The sequence below is a fragment of the Sceloporus undulatus genome, chromosome 4 (genome assembly GCF_019175285.1).
Source record: "Sceloporus undulatus isolate JIND9_A2432 ecotype Alabama chromosome 4, SceUnd_v1.1, whole genome shotgun sequence".
NCBI classification, from domain to species: domain Eukaryota; kingdom Metazoa; phylum Chordata; class Lepidosauria; order Squamata; family Phrynosomatidae; genus Sceloporus; species Sceloporus undulatus.
In genome coordinates, this window is record NC_056525.1 from 225,120,364 (window position 1) to 225,137,253 (window position 16,890).

The following is a 16,890-nucleotide window of genomic DNA, read 5'->3' on the forward strand; positions in this document are numbered from 1 at the left end:
TCTACATGGGGCAACCCTTGTACCATACCCGGAAGCTGCAATTAGTGCAGAATATGGCAGCAAGGCTGGTCACTAATACACCTAGGACCAGCCATATAACACCGGTCTTAAAAGACCTACACTGGCTGCCTGTTCGCTTCCGGGCACAATACAAGGTGTTGGATATGACCTATAAAGCCCTAAATGGCTTGGGCCCAGAGTACTTGAAGGACCGCCTCTCTCTATACAATCCGCTCCGCACTCTCAGATCTAGTAGGCAGCAGTTATTGAAAGTTCCAGAGGTTAGATTACAGAAGACCACCAGAAGGGCCTTCTCGACCTCGGCCCCCTTCCTCTGGAACACACTGCCTACTGAGCTCCGTTCGGCAACCTCCCTGGCCCAATTCAAAAAGGAGCTAAAGACGTTCTTATTCAGACAGGCTTATCCTTAGGCCTGTCTGAGAGCTGCTTTGTAAAAATCCCCCTCTGTGAAAATCTGTGAATTCCCCTCCCCTGATTCCCCTGTTAGCCATATTGAGACATCTAGATCTGGTGCAGTTATGTAATTGTACTGATGGTTTTAAAGTGTTGTTTGTATTATTGTTTTAAATTATATGAATACATGTTGGAAACCGCCCTGATGCTTGCGAAGGGCGGTATATAAATAAAGTTTTTATTATTATTTATTTATATTGGGGAAATGTGAAAAGGTGATTATAGTGGAACTTAAAAATATAGCTGTGTTAATCTGTAGAATCAGTACATAGAGAGATCTTGTAGCACCTTTGAGACTAACTGAAAGAAAGAAATTGGCAGCATGAGCTTCATAGACTTCAGTTAATAATATCATTATTAATAATAATGCATCTGAGGAAGTAGACTGAAGTCTGCGAAAGCTCAAGGTTTCAGAGGTGCTACAAAGGTGCTACAAGATGTCTCTATGGCAGAACTTAGTTCTGGCAATATTAGAAAGGCTGGTGCTTGGCAGCAGCTATTCTCCTTCCCTAGAGCTGCTCTCTCTGCTTCTAGATGTGTCAATAAAAATATAAAAATGAAAATTAATTTAAACATGTAGATGCTTGGAGATATCTCTGCAATGGGTAGGTAAAATTGAAAATGGGATTACCATTTTCTGAGTTGCTCTGGTATTTTATAAATAACAATAATCAGATAAGATTGTGAAGGTTTGTGCAATTTAGTGGTTATATTTTGCAAGAATGACTGTCATGTGTGTGTTTCCTTTCATTTAATGAAAATTAAGATATTATATTTTCTAATCTCTTCTAATTTATAGCACCCCTGTGCAAATTGCTTTAACTTCCTCTTTGTGTTCATCTTTGTAGTCCTATGAGGTCGAACCTTATTCTTACTTTTACAGATGGGAGCTGAGGCTGAGAGATAGTGACTCAACCAATGCCACCCAGTGAGTACTGGATATACTCTGCATGCATGCTGTGCATTGTGGGAAGTGTTGTTCTTTGGTTGTTTAAGACCCATTGCTAAGACTATTGTTGCTGTTAGCCAATAGTTTTTAGCTAATTGCCTGAGAGAAAAATATAAATGAAAAGCAAAGACCAATGCCAAATGAAACTTAGAGTGTAATAACATGTTATGCTAATGGTGTGATCATATTTAACACGTTGGATAATATCTGTTGTGGAAAACCTGATAAAGACTGGAACTAAGATACTTTCTCCTTTCTGCAATCCTTTCAAAAACTGCACAAAGGTGTTGTTTGTTGTAGGAGTTATTCTCTGTCCAGACAGTCCCAAACCAGTGAGGCTTGATTCAGGGCTTCTGCATGTACATTCTTCATATGAACCAAGGGGTATGTTAAGTGGGACTCTGATCATGTCCAATTGCACAAGACTGAGCAGGGTAAAATTCTTCCATATATTGGTGATAGAGACAGGCTAATGATCTCAGATGTCCCTGGCTGGCAAACACTTCTTCTCTAGCTTGTTTCTTTATAGGAATAGAAAGAGTAGAGGCAGGCACACATGTCAAGCTGCTGCTGGTGGTCCAACATAGTGTGGTAATTGTGTCCCATCCTCAGATGTTGAACTGCAGATCCCAGCATATCTCTTCATTAGCTGTGCTGGATTGGGCTCATAAGAGTTGCCACACAGTTCTCACCCTGGCTCAGACACTTGGCAGTGTTTCTAAGGGAGTCTCTCAATAAATTGGGAAAGCTCATGGTGAAATTGCTTTCCAAACTCTTCTCCATGACTTTGATGGGCAGACCTAAAACTCAAGGATTCATGGTGAGTGGAGCACCACAGGGAACATCCACTTGGCTGACAACTATGGAGGTGGAGGTTCAATAGATCCTGCAGGGGAAGAGGGAGGGGATGTCAATGGGGGTGGTGTGAGCAAGTAGTAGTCTGAATAGCTCAAGAAAGGGTGGAAAAGCCACTCTCTCTCCATAGGGCTGTGGTCTGAGTGGTAAGCTGCAACATTAATAACCTTGCAGGTGACAGGTTTTCCCCTCAGCCAAAGGGGAGGAAAAACCTTTCATTATTAGAAAATGAGGGTAGCAGTGTCTCACTTTGTACTTTCTTGCTCTTGTGTTGTTATTACATTCTTTTTGAAGTCAACCTTGGTTTATGGCAACACTGTTCTAACCCTGGGTTTTCTTGTTAAGGTTTATTCAAAGGAGATTTGCCATTGCTTTCCTCAAAGCCTGGAAAATTAGACTTGTTCAGGGTCACCCAGTGGGTTTCTATGGCTGGGCAGGAATTTGAATTCTGGTGTCCTGGAGTCCAAATCCAAACCTCAAACCACTATACCATGCTGTCTCCAATACGGCGACCCTCTCCAAAGGTTTTCTTGACAAGAGTTCTTCAGATGAGGTTTGCTGTTGCCTTCCTCTGAGCCTGAGAGAATATGACTTGCACAAGATTACCCAGTGGGTTTTCATGCTGAGCCCTGGTCTTCTGGAATCCTAGTCCAACACCAAACTACAATACTACACTAGCTTTCTTTCCTGCTCTGCCCCCTATTTTCCCAACAGCAGATTCTTTCCTTAAACAAAAGGCATATTTGAGGAAAATATTAAGGGGAATCTATGCACCAGGAGTAAAATTTAAACCTTAAATTCCTATATGCCATTGTTCTAGTGCTAATCTTCTCCTCCACAAAGCACCTGATATGTAAAACTAAAACAGAGGTGTTAAATGTGATCACAAATTTATTTTAATGTATAAACTTACCCCTACTGTTTCTTCAGTGAAAATGGCATCTTTGCGATTTTATACAGATTTCAGTTTCCCAATTAATCTATCCCAAATAATTTAACCCTTAACAATATGACTGTTTCAATGTATTGTTTAGTGTGTTTCAGACTTTGAATCAGGAATGAGGAACCTTTGACCTTCCATATGTTCTGAGAAATAACTCTTACCATCCCCATCCAGAATGGTCAGTGGTAAAGGATTTGGAATGTAGAAATCTCAAACACTTGGAGGGCCAAATGTTTCCTACCATTGCTTCAAAATCTGCAAGTATTTCATTATGAAATATACATTCTTATATTCTCTGATATTTCTCACTTCTGCTGTATAACAGGTAGCCTAAAGTAGACAGCATGAGGCAATTTTCAACCTTGCAATCATAAGCGCTGCATGAAATTGCATGTCATTAAGTTTGTATATAGCTAGGACAACCTAATTGAATGCAAGTAGGTATAAATAATGTCTTACTGTAGAGAGCTATCAGCATAAGCACCTAGAGCGGCTTAACTTTGGGGGAGGAAACAGAAGTGAGTTAATAATATATATCAGCTGCTTTTGCCTTAGGCTACTGGATACCATACAATGAAATACAATAAAACTTCCAGCATTCTTGTCTTGGTTTGCTGTGATCAGAGCTGTTAGAAGAGTTCCCTTCAGAGATTCTACTGCTTTTACAAATACCTTAGTTTACTACATTGTATTGATAGTAATGTATATTTTTATGGTATGTAGGTGATATGTTTTTGTTGTTGAAATATGCTGATTGCTGTAATCTCGCCTCGATCTGCAGGGAGAGGCGGGAAATAGAAATAAATTTATTATTATTATTATTATTATTATTCACATGCAGACACATCCACTCACAAAGAGCACAGAGCACAAATGCTGATATTATTGGGCAGTTTCAATAGGAAAATCAAAATAAGTTCAAGTGAGGAAGCAGAGCTGTCCAGCACAGTGAAGGGCTGGTGAACAGGAGCATCAGCTCAGTATTGTGCAACATTACTGGGGCAGTTTTTTCCAACTATCAGATACAGTCAGAGAGAAGGTGTGACTGGTGCTACACAGGAAATGGTAAGTCTGATTACAACTCTCCTTGATCAGTGTTGCCACCATGGAACCAATACATAACATGTTAGGATGCAAGCTTGTTTACAGTTGATGCAATTCAATAGGGCTAGATTTTTTTAATTATCTGCATAATGAGTTAGGGTTTTTGTGGAGAATTAAACTGTCAGGAGAACATTTGGTCCTCATCGGTGCATGCTTCTAAATACTAATACTAATACTAATACTAATAATAATAATAATAATAATTTGTTTTATTTATATACCGCTATTCCAAAGATCATAGTGGTGAACAGCAAGTAAGCTAATTAGCAAGTAAGCTAATTTGCCCCCAACAGTCTGGGTACTCATTTTAGCGACCTCGGAAGGATGCAAGCCTGAGTCGAGCTTGGGCCCTTTTGCTGGTCTTGAACTCACAACCTTGTGGTTTTGAGTGAATAGCTGCAGTACAGGCATTTACCCACTGCGCCACCAGGGCTCATTTCTTTTATATAAGTGTATGGCCATCACTCAGTATTATGAAAAGACAGAAAACTGCCTTCCATGAGATCACTTTATTTAGTCATTTAGTTTTCTAACGTAATATCCTCCAGCTCTCTTGGGCTACAATTCACAACATCTCTAGGTATCATGACAAAGAAAAAGAAAAGTTAGGGTAAAAGGACACCATTCTGGCAGCAACTCTCTGGGCTCTCTAGTAAAAAGCTTTCACATCACCTGCTGGCTGATCCGTCAGTTTAACTAGAGGGGATGCAGGAGCTGAACTTTTTTGCTTGTTTGTTTTATATCCTGCCTTTCTCCTCAAATTGTGGCTCAGGGAATCTTAAAGTAAGATTAACTAAAGAAGAGGAGGAGGAGGAGGAGACAGATTAAAAACAGCTAAAAACGTTGATGATATGATAATTGAAATACAGTTCAGCAGATTGTAATATGATTGCAGAATTGAATTAAAACTCTTAAAAGCATAAAAACAAGAAGAGCACACTTTGCTCTCATTAGGAACACCTCAGCAGCCTGTTGAACATCTGAATGAGCAGGTCTTTGCCTGATGGTGGAAGGACAACAGGGAGGGAGCCAGGTTATCCTTCCCTGAGAAGAAGTTCTACAGCCTGTGAGTAGAGACCAAGAACACTCTCTTACACCCCTGTGGGGAATTACCACTGAAACCACCGTTTGTTTTTTTTACCAGGTTGAGGCTCTGCCTAATTCTGCACTGCCACCAAATATGAGCACTCCCACAAATGTCATAACGACCACCAAGGATGAGGACTTTCCCTTCTCCCTACCTCTGCCACCAGTGTAAGGCCTTCATCCTGTCTTACTGCTGTGAACACCAACTGTGGGCACCTGCTAAACGTAAAGTTAGTCCCTTGATATTAATGTCTAGTTGTAACCAACTGTACGGGGCAGTGCTCATCTCCGTTACTAAGCCAAAAAGCCAGTATTGTTCGAGGACTACTCTGGTGATCATGTGGCCAGCATAGAACCATAGAATTGTAGAGTTGGAAGAGACCACAAGGCCCATCCAGTCCAACCCCATTCTGCCATGCAGGAAATCCAAATCAAAGCATCCCCGACAGATGGCCATCCAGCCTCTGCTTAAAGACCTCCAAAGAAGGAGACTCCACTGCACTCCGAGGGAGTTTATTCCACTGTCAAACAGCCCTTACTGTCAGGAAGTTCCTCCTAATGTTGAGGTGGAATCTCTTTTCCTGCAACTTATTATTATTATTATTATTATTATTATTAACCTTTATTTATGAAGCGCTGTAAAAGCTTGGATCCATTGTTCCTGGTCCTGTTCTCTGGAGCAGCAGAAAACAAGCTTGATCCCTCCTCAATGTGACACCCCTTCAAATATTTAAACAGGGATATCATATAACCTATTAATCTTCTTTTCTCCAGGCTAAACATCTCCAGCTCCTTAAATCGTTCCTCATAGGGCATGGTTTCCAGACCCGTCACCATTTTAGTCACCCTCCTTTGGACACGCTCCAGTTTCTCAATGTCCTTTCTCAATGTCCTTTGAATGACTGCATCGAATGCTGTTACATTCCCACCGAAGCGGTACCTGTTTATCTACTTGCATTTGCATGCTTTCGAAGTGCTAGGTTGGCAGAACCTAGGACTAGTGACAGGAGTTCACCCCATCATGCAGCACTCAGGCCTCAAACTGCCAACCTTCTGATTTTCCGATTGTCAAAACTGGCTGGCATCTTAACCACTAAGCCACTGCGACCCTCTTGACCTGCTAGATGCCCTCAAGTTATATGTGTGGGATATTTTGCAACATATGTCCCCATTGGACACCACCCCTCTTTGTTCACTGCCATCACCACAACCACTGTGCCCAAATCCAAACTTTATAATATAGAGTATTCTAGGAGGCCAAAAACATATAAACCCAAAAGCAATACAGTAGGTCCTTGGTATCCTGTGGGGTTTAGTTCCAGGACACACACATACAAACACACTGTGGATACCAAAATCTGTGGATGCTAAAAACCCGTTAATACAATAGTATGGTATAATGGTGTCTCTTATACAAAATGGCAAAATCAAGATTTGCTTTTTGGAAATTTATAATTTTAAAAATATTTTCAAGCCATGGATGGTTGAATCTATGGATATGGAGGACCAACTGTACTTGATTAAAATAAGTTGAACATAATAAAATAATAATAATAATAATAATAATAATAATAATAATAATAATAATAATAAATTGTATTTATATACTGCTTTTCCACAGATCAAAGTGGTGTACAGACAATTAAAACCATACAGACATTTCATAAAAGGATAAAATCCCATAATAAAACCATACAATTACAGAACTCTAAGCACAATCATTCGCCTTCAAGGGTAAGCAGGGAATTGATGGCAACAGGGTAGATAACTTCATTCTTCAGGGGAGAAGGTTTGACAATAAAGAAGAGTTTTAAGCCTCTTTTTGAATGTTTCTAGGGGGGTTCTCAGACGGAGCTCCTCGGGCAGATCATTCCACATCTGTGGGGCCACCACTGAAAAGGCCATCTGGGATGTGGCAACATATTTGGAAGGTGGAATTACCAGTAAGTTCTTCCCAGATGTTCTGAGTGTGTGGGGCAGATCATATGGGGAGATGCAGCCCCTCAAGTAACTCATAAAATAGGTTAATTATTTAATACCTTTAGAAAATAGCTCATACTCTCTTACACATACCACTCTAAAATAATTGAGACTCGTAATTCCTAACCTGACTGACTCTTTTAACCCTAATCCTCACCTTGCTCCTTCCTTCCTCACAAGATACTCCAAGTGTATTCATCAACCTTATTCAAATTCCATCCGACATTCCTCCAATCACCACTCACTCTCAACTCTCTCACACTCACTGTCAAGCCCTTCCAACAGCTCTTTACTTTAATATACAGTGCATATATTTAAAAATTACCTTAATATATAGTAAATTAAACATATTTTACACTAAAAGTCCGTGACATCACACTTGCTTCTGGGGTTGGTGGAACCTGGAAAAGAACTCAACATCTAGGACCTTCTGTGTACAAATCATGTGAGCTATGATCTATCCTCCCCAAAATAAAGAGGAACTATCCAGTCCTTACCCACACCAGGCCTGGTTTCTGATAAGGACCTCAGTGGATGGGGTTTGTTCTTAGGTATAACACATTAACCAGACTTATAACTTGCCTAATCTCTGTCCTCTGACCATCATTTCCCTAGCTAGCCTGCACAGAATTATGCTTTAAATCTCAAGATTTAAGATGTTAATGTATTGATTCTGGTGCCTAAGCATTAAAAAAAGGATAAGTGCATTGGGTTCTAAACAAGATGATATGCTTTCCACATTACATCATAAACAATGTAGTTCCATTTTTTAAAAAAAGAAGAAAGACAAGAAATAGATTAATATTTCCATTTTGGAGTTTGTGGACAGAAAATCATAATTATATAGGACAGAGATTTATCATAGATCAGTGTTATATGTTATTTTAAGACCAATCACCACCATGAGACTGTGGACTAGAGTAAGGCATTATAGTTATTGCCCTACTTGGCATTCATAACCAGAATGAGTGCATGGCCTTAGCTGAATTATGTGCTGTTTGTATTCTCATTCTTCCTTTATAAAGAACATCTAGAAAGGTGCTCTCCAAGTCAGCTTTCCTTGCCAAAGAAATGCTACTTTTAAGTCACCTTGAGGAGGGCAGCTATATAGGGCAACCATCGTGAAGTTCCTCCACTTCAGAACTCTTGCTGCAGTATGATGAAATGGTTTCCAACTACATGAAATCATACTAAATGGTTAATCTTGTAGCACTGATGTTCACATAAGAAGAGGCACTAACCTAGGACAACTATAGCCGAAATTGGTGTAGGTGTAACAGGAAATCATTATTCACAGCACAGAGGAAGGAGAAGGCAGTTTGCTCAACAATGGAAACTAGTGGTAGGGAGAGTCCACATGTCCCCCAGATTGTCTATCGGTGTTTCAGAAATCTAGCACTCCATCTTTATTGGGATAACACATGCTTTCTTACTGTAATTAACCAAATAGGGAAGCACCTTATTTCAAAGGATACATTTGTTCATTTGATTATGCAGCTACCACCAAAATACCCATCTTGTGTTCTAGATAGTTTTAGCATGGCACACCATCATGCACACATTTTGTGGAATTGTTGGATACATTTTAATTCCCAGTACACATTATTTTTTTTCCAAGAGTTTCAGAGAGACCTATCATGGGTTTTTCTTGGCAAGTTTCTTCAGATGAAGTTTGCCATTGCCTTCCTCTGAGGCTGAAAGACTGTGGCGGGTTACAAACCGCCATTAGGGACGTACTAAGGATGTCCCAATTTGAAAAAGGGGCGTCTCTTCTAGACACCCCTTACCCTGTAACGGACTCAGTCTGTACAAAATGGCGGCGCCCTGTTCATACTGGCACCGCCATTTTGACGTAGCAGACGCTCTGCGTCCACATGTGGCGCACTGGAAGTGACGCCGTGAGTGCACCCTTTGGCACTCATGGCACCTCTTCCAGGGCCTGAGAAGGAGCGCGATTTCTGCTCGCCTTCTCTACAGTGTATGGGAGCCGCGCCGTTTAAAGGGTGCGGTTCTCGGATGCTGCAAGCGGAGGCAGAGCCAGACCACTGCTTCTCAGCGGTCTGTAATGCGCCTGTGACTTTCCCAAGGTCACTCAGTGGGTTTTTATGCTCAAGCAAGGAATTGAACCCTGATGTCCAGAACCTTAGTCCAACACTCAAACCACTACACCACACTGGATCTACCTTAATTAAGTCTATTTCAGCCCGTACTTTCTTAAGAGAGGTATTTACAAGATGCAAATAATTGAAATTTATTTCCTTCCCAAAGTGATCAGTTATTTACTACACTGGGTTTTGCAGGCTTCAGATTTGTTCATTGCCTGGAAGGAATGTTCTTGAAAAGGGCAATACTGCTATTGCATAAGCTTTCCTTCTGATTGCTCTGTTGTGAAATTCAAGAGATATATCTCTTTCTTGTTTGCAAACTAAAGTATTTATTTCTCACTCTTCTCCTGCCATCATCTGTGCTGTACACTCTGTGCTGTTTCCCCCCTTTTCTTGGTAGATTATAGAATGTGGAGATCATTACCATATACCGAATGTTTTCTCTTTTACTCTTAACAGTGTTGTGCATTGTGTGAAGCTTGCCTTGCAAATTTATTTCTACAGCCTTTATATTCAGCAGAAGATCATTAGGGTAGGGAGTGCAGATCAATGACTGACAGCAATGTGTGCCTATGTAGAATTTGAAATGACAAAGCAGAAGACTATCAAATATGTTAGATTTGTTCTGAATCCTAAATATTCTTTTTCTTCCAAGAAAGATATGTGGCTATGGAATTGTTCTTTTTTGTCCTTCTGCAGATCTGTCACATGCTTGAATCATTGGTCCATTAAGAGGAAAATGATAGAGAATAGAGTTTGAACATGGGCTTTTCTTATGCACTGTCCAAAATTAATACTTTGACTAGCAACTTCTAAGTGCTACCATCATTTTTTAAAAAGTAGATTTATAAAGTGAATAATTGTTGTGTGCTTTCAAATAGTTTCTGACTTCTGGTGACTTTAAGACAAACATATCATGGGATTTTCTTGGCAAGATTTGTTCAAAGGGGATTCGCTTTTGCCTTCCTTGGGGGTGAGACAGTGTGACTTACTGAAGGTCACCCAGTAGGTTTCCATGGTCAAGTGTGGATTTGAACCAGATCTTCAGAGTTATAATCTAATGCCCAAACCATGTCACTTGCTCTCATAGTGAACAGACAATAGATATTGTGTTCTTGTGCGCTTATAAGTCATTTCTAACTTAAGGTGATCCTAAGATGAACCTATCATAGCATTTTCTTGACAAGATTTGTTTAGAGAAGATTTGCCATCACCTTCCCTGAGGCTGAGAGTATGTGACTTGCCCAAGGTCACCCAGTGAGTTTCATGGCTGAGTGGGGAATCTAACCCTGGTCTCTAGAGTTGTAGTCCAACATTCAAACCACTTCTGTCACACAAACACCAGCTCCTGGCATTCCAACACAGGATGGGCAAACTAGGCTATCTCCAGGGTTTTGTTATTAAATGCAGTGTGAATTATAATTATATCAGTGTCTCTTCTTCTTTGGACGACAGGGCAAGAAGCGGATATCAAGATAAGAGCATTACCTTGCAAAGTGTTTGTGTGTACAGTCAGTTCTCTGTATGCATGGATTCAACCATACATGCCTTAAAAATATTTTTAATCCAAAAAGCAAACTTGATTTAGCCATTTTACGTAAGGGACACCATTTTACCAGCCCCTATATATAATAGAACTTGAGCATCCATGGATTAATGTATCCACTGGGTTTTCATAGCAGCTCAGCGGAGACAGTGAGAGAGCTCCTTGCCCCTTTAACATCCAGGGCCAAGGCAGCAGTGCAGCTGGAACAAAGAGGGTGTGTCCAGGTGAAGGACATAAGTGGAGGACATAAAGATCACTCCCACCATCCCAACACTATCAAGCCCAGCAGCTCAGTGGAGGCAGTGAGAGTGCCCATTTAACATCTAGGGATGTGGAAGTCCACTGCGAGACAGACAGAAATGTAAACTAAGTTTACTTTCTATTGAGCCCTGAACTAATTATAGTTGTTTTTTTAAATTAATTATGAGGAATTGTACTTGATAATGTCTGTGAGGGTACATAAATAATAATAATAATAAATAAAGCTTTTATTTATATACTGCTTTTCCTCCAGATCAAACCGGTGTACATACAGTAAAACTCTATGATACATATCAAATACAATAATTAAAACAGTTTTAAAACAGTTATAAACATTCAATTTTTAAAACAGTATAACTAAGATAATTGGGATATCAATTATGGGTAGTTGTCCAATCTGGTCGGGGAATACTTTCTACAAAGAATCGGGAGGGTATGCTAACTGGAAGAGATAAGTTTTTAATGCCTTCTTGAAGGCCTCCAATGTACAAATAGATTGAATCTCCTCCGGGAGTGCATTCCAGTGAGTTGGAGCTATCATTGTGTAAGCTCTTTGGTGAATCGTTGCCAATCTCACCTTGGGGTGTTCAAGCAACAATTTCCCCGTTGTTCTGAGAGTGTGGGGCGGATTATGTAGGGAGAGGCGTTCCCTCAAGTAACTTGGGCCCAAGCCATGTAGGGCTTTAAAGGTAATAACCAACACTTTGTATTGGGACCGGAAGCAAATTGGCAGCCAGTGAGGAGATTTTAACACGGGGGTTATATGATCCGATCTAGCTGTACCCGTGACCAATCTGGCTGCAGCATTTTGAACCAGTTGAAGCTTCCGAACCTGGTACAAAGGTAGCCCCATGTAGAGTGCATTACAGAAATCCAAACGAGAGGTTACCAGCACATGTACTACAGTTTCTAGGTCCTTTCGATCCAGATAGGGACACAGTTGGCGTATCAGCCAAAGCTAGTACCAAGCACTCCTGGCCATCACATCTACTTGAGATTATAACTGTAGAGATGGATTCAGGAGTACTCCCAAACTGCGAACTTTGTCCTTTAGGGGAAGTGTGACTCCATCCAGGACTGGATGGCAAATTTCCCTGCCCGGGCTTGGGGTATCTATCATGAGTACCTCTGTTTTCTCTGGATTCAGCCTGAGTTTGTTTTTCCTCATCCAGCCCATTACTGACCCCAGACAGGCATCCAGAGGAGAGGTGCCATCCTTAGTCACTATATCAGTTGGAGACATGGAGAGATAGATCTGGGTGTCATCAGTGTACTGATAACACCGTGCTCCATGGTTCCAGATGATCTCTCCCAGCAGGTTCATGTAAATGTTAAACAGCATGGGGGACAGAATGGCGCCCTGAGGGACACCAGATGTCAGCTCTCTTTTACGAGAGCAACTGTCTCCCATCCTCACCTTTTGGAATCTTCCCGAGAGGTAGGATCGGAACCACTGCAGTGCAGTGCCCCCAATACCCAACTAGCCCAGGCGTTCCAGAAGGATACCATGGTCGATGGTATCGAAGACCACTGAGCTGTCCAAGAGCACCAACAGGGTCACACTTCCCTTGTCGATGCCCAGACGGAGATCATCGACTAAGGCGACCATGGCAGTCTCAACTCCGTGGCCCGCCCTGAAGCCAGTTTGAAATGGGTCCAGATAATCGGTTTCATCCAAGACTGCTTGGAGTTGAAAGGTGACCGCCCTCTCGATCACCTTGCCCAAGAATGATAATAAGGAGACTGGTCTATAATTACACATTAACAGGGGATCAAGGGAGGGTTTCTTCAGAAGAGGTCTTACTGTTGCCTGTTTTAAGGCCGATGGAAATATACCTTCCCGAAGAGATGTGTTTATTATAAGATGTAATGCGGTTTTTATGGCATCTCCTCCCTGAACAGTCAACCAAGAAGGACAAGGGTCGAGAGGGCATGTCGTCCTTTTCACACAGCCAAGGAGCTTGTCCACGTCCTTAGTATTCACAAACTCAAAACTATCCAGAATAACCTTGTTTCCAGAGTCACTGGAAGCCTCTGTTATAGGTTCTGTCAAAAGACCAGTGTCAAGATCAGCCCTTATCTGAGAGATTTTATCAGCAAAGAAGTCGTTAAAAGTGTCACAGGAGGCTCTCGATGGCTCTAATAAAAGGTTCAGGGTGGCCGGGGGTTGAGTTAATTCCCTAACCACCCTGAACAGCTCTGCTGGACAAGACTCTGCTGATGCAATCCGTGCAGCACAGAACGAGTTCTTAGCTGCATCGATTGCTACTGCGTAGGAGCATAACAAGTTCTCATGGAGTGTCTTGTCAGATATGTTCTGATGTTTCCGCCAGTGGTGCTCTAGTCGTTGCGCAGCCCACTTCATCTGGCGAAGATCTTTAGTATACCAGGATCTTTTATTAGGAGCGGGCTGGTAAGGACGCTCGGGAGCGATACTGTCTATTGCCCCGGTGAGGTTTGTATTCCAATTGTCAGCCAGGGTTTCGACAGTGTCGCCATCATTCCCAAACATAATATCCTCTAAGGCTTCTTGGAACCTTTTGGGTTCCATCAGCCTTCGAGGGCGGACCATTGTAATGGGTACTCCACCCCCGAGGGGTTTTTGGATCGTGGCTTTCAGTCCTACCTTGACCAAAGAATGGTCTGTCCATGACAAGGGGGAAATAGAATTTATTTCCAACCACGGATATTCTCGGTCTGCACTGAAGACTACATTGAGCATATTACCAGCACAATGTGTTGGACCCGAGACCAACTGGGACAGGCCCATGGCTGTCATGGATTCCATGAACAACCGAGCCGCACCTGTTAGGTCTAATGAGCCGGCCTCAAAGGGGATGTTGAGGTCCCCCAGGACTAAAAGGCTGGGGGACTCCAACACCAGCTCCGAGACTAGCTGTGTCAGCTCGGCCAGCGAGTCTGTTAGGTTGCGGGGTAGACAGTAAACCAACAGAATCCCCAGACTGTCCTTGGCCTTCAGGGTCAGGTAAATACACTTCATATGTCTCAGTTTTGGAACCGAGTTCTTGGTCAAGGTAATATGGCTATAGTCCTTGTTATAACTGTATTATCTTTGCTTGATATTTTGTGTGTGTGTATATATATATTTCCCCTCTAGCCAGAGTTGATTGTTGTTAGTTGATTATATGGTATGTTATACTTTAACTATTATTATGTTATGTATTGTATTTTGTATTTTGTATTTTTTTTCATACTTTCTTCATTTTTATTTTGGTATTATGATATGTTTGTATTTTGTTTTAATTTATTTAATGTTAGTTGAGTGGAGTTGTGCTGGGGAGGAAAGGGATTAATTATGACCTTTATTTATTTGTAATGTAGTCTTTTGATCGTGTTTGAATTGTGTTGTATTATATTGTACTCCTCTGTTGTTGTAACCTGCCAGGATTCCATGTGATTGGGTGGGATATAAATAAATCCGTATTATTATTATTCTGAAACAAAACCTCAGCAGATACCAAGCACCTACTGTATACACCTATGTTCTCCTTTGTTAGATCTGGTTCATTTGAAATTTTATAAAATACTTTGGGCACTGTAGTTGATATTTCGTGTCTCCTGCTTAATGACACCACCAGGCCCCAGGCTCTGTGGCATCCCCAGGACTGCCCCTTGGACCCATGTTTTGGCATTGAAATCTCAGGTCTTGGGATGGTACTACTAACCTGGTGACTATAGTAAGAAAACATGCACAGCCAGGATATAAACATCACTGGTGTCAAGGCTGAGCTGTGAGTGGTTGTCTGAGAGAAGCCAGGAGGCATGGTATGAAGAGCATACCAAGATCCTTGGACAAAACTGAGGGAAATCAGTGAGAAATGAAGATGGAAGCACAATCCACTGTCATCCCACTTTTTCAGCTGCTTTTAAAGTGTACCAGTTTCTCTCCACTCCTCCAGCTTACTTTAGTTGCTTCAAATTGAGTTCAGATTGCAAAAGTAGATTACACTCAATTAATTCAGCAGGGAAAGAGGAAATGAGAGGGCAAAATCTTAACTTTCCCTTGTAGGATCAGGAAAAACTAAACCATTACAGCCTCTCCTAGTTTGTGTCTTCATCCTCATTTCTAACTTTGGCCATCTTGACTACACTTTAATATTTTTTGACCATATGTTCCTGTTTTCATCGTGAAATGCTGAAGGGTATACAATCTAAATGGGCAATATCTGTTCAAGACCGAAGTAAACTGCCTAGGCAGGTGCTGCAACTTTAGGGGAGGAGGCTAATTTGAGCCCTAGTATATATACCCTGAAAGACTGGACTGTAGCTGAATAAATGACTCATTTCTGACTCCTTTGGGTCTCATAGCCTAACTCTTGTTTCCCTTTGTCACTCATTGCCCATCCCTCCAGCAAAGAGAAGGAAGAACAAACTTCACTTGTCTTGCTGTTTTCCTAGGGATGCCATAACCCGGTGGCCCCCGTGACAAACCCGCTTTTGGGGGGCCCGTCACGGTCCGGTTTGGCTCCCTGCCCCCGGCTTGGGGCCCACGCGGCGCCAACCCACCTTCCCCTGCCTCCCCGCGTGGCCGCGCCACCCACCTCCTCCTCCTCCTCCATTCGGAAGCGAAGAAGGAGGCAGTGCGTGGGGGGGAGGGTGGTGGGGAGGTGGGGAGGGGGCACGGGTGTGCGCAGGAGGCGCACCTCCTTCTCCTCCTCCTCCGTTCCAAGCCTCCCTTCCTTTCTCCCTCCTTCCTCCTTCCTTCCTCCTCCTTCTCTGCCTCCCAGCCCAGGCCCAAGCAGAGGAGGAGGCAGAGGTGCCTGCCTGGCTTGGTGCTCCCTGTGCGTGCACGCGCGCACGCCAAGGCAGCAGGCACTGGCAGGCAGCTTCCCACCGCCTCCTCCGCCTGGCGCGCCTCCGCGCTGGGCACTTCCTTGAGCCTGGGAGGCTGAGGCAGAGGAGGAGGAGGCTGAGGCGGAGGTGGCTGGCTGCCTGCCTCCTGCCTTGGCGCGCAGGCGGGGGGGGAGCACACCAAGGCAGCCACCCACCTCCTCCTCCACTTGGGCCTGGGCTGGGAGGCAGAGGAGGAGGGAGGAGGGAGGAAGGAGGGAAGAAGGAAGGGAGGAGGAGGAAAGAGGGAGGAAAGAAGGAGGAAAGGGGAGGAAGGGAGGAAGGAGGGAAGAGGGAAGGGAGGAGGAGGAGGGAGGACGGAAGGAGGAAGGGGGAGGAAGGAAGGGAGGAGGGAGGAAGGAAGGGAGGAGGAGGAAGAAGGAAGGAAGGAGGGAGGAAGGGAGGAGGAGGAAGGAAGGAGGGAGGAAGGACAAGAAGAGGAGGAGGAGGAAGAGGATAGTGATGATGATGAAATGAGCCAGCTTCTGAGGCACAACCAATGTAAGTTACTCTCATTTTTACAAACTCATGCACAGTGGAAAAAAACCAAAGTCCCTTGACCAAGTACACACTTCTGAGAAGTACAGTTGAATCCGAGGGCAAACCCACTTCTTGTTAAATCACGACATATTCAGTGTGAAACTCAAAGAGTTTGGTTATGGAATAAGCCTCTGAAATATGCAAGAGATTGCCATGTTAAGTAAAGCCATGTTCAATGCCCAAATGTGCTGTTTGG

General features: G+C 42.7%; 1 protein-coding gene across 1 annotated transcript in view; it reads left to right on the forward strand.

Moving 5' to 3' along the window:
- The window catches only part of OXR1 (oxidation resistance 1), a 268,660-nt gene that overhangs the window by 22,055 nt on the left and 229,715 nt on the right, over positions 1–16,890 (forward strand). Inside the window, 1 exon segment of the mRNA XM_042462436.1 lies at positions 1,358–1,402. Within this exon segment, the coding sequence (XP_042318370.1) occupies positions 1,358–1,402 (45 nt within the window).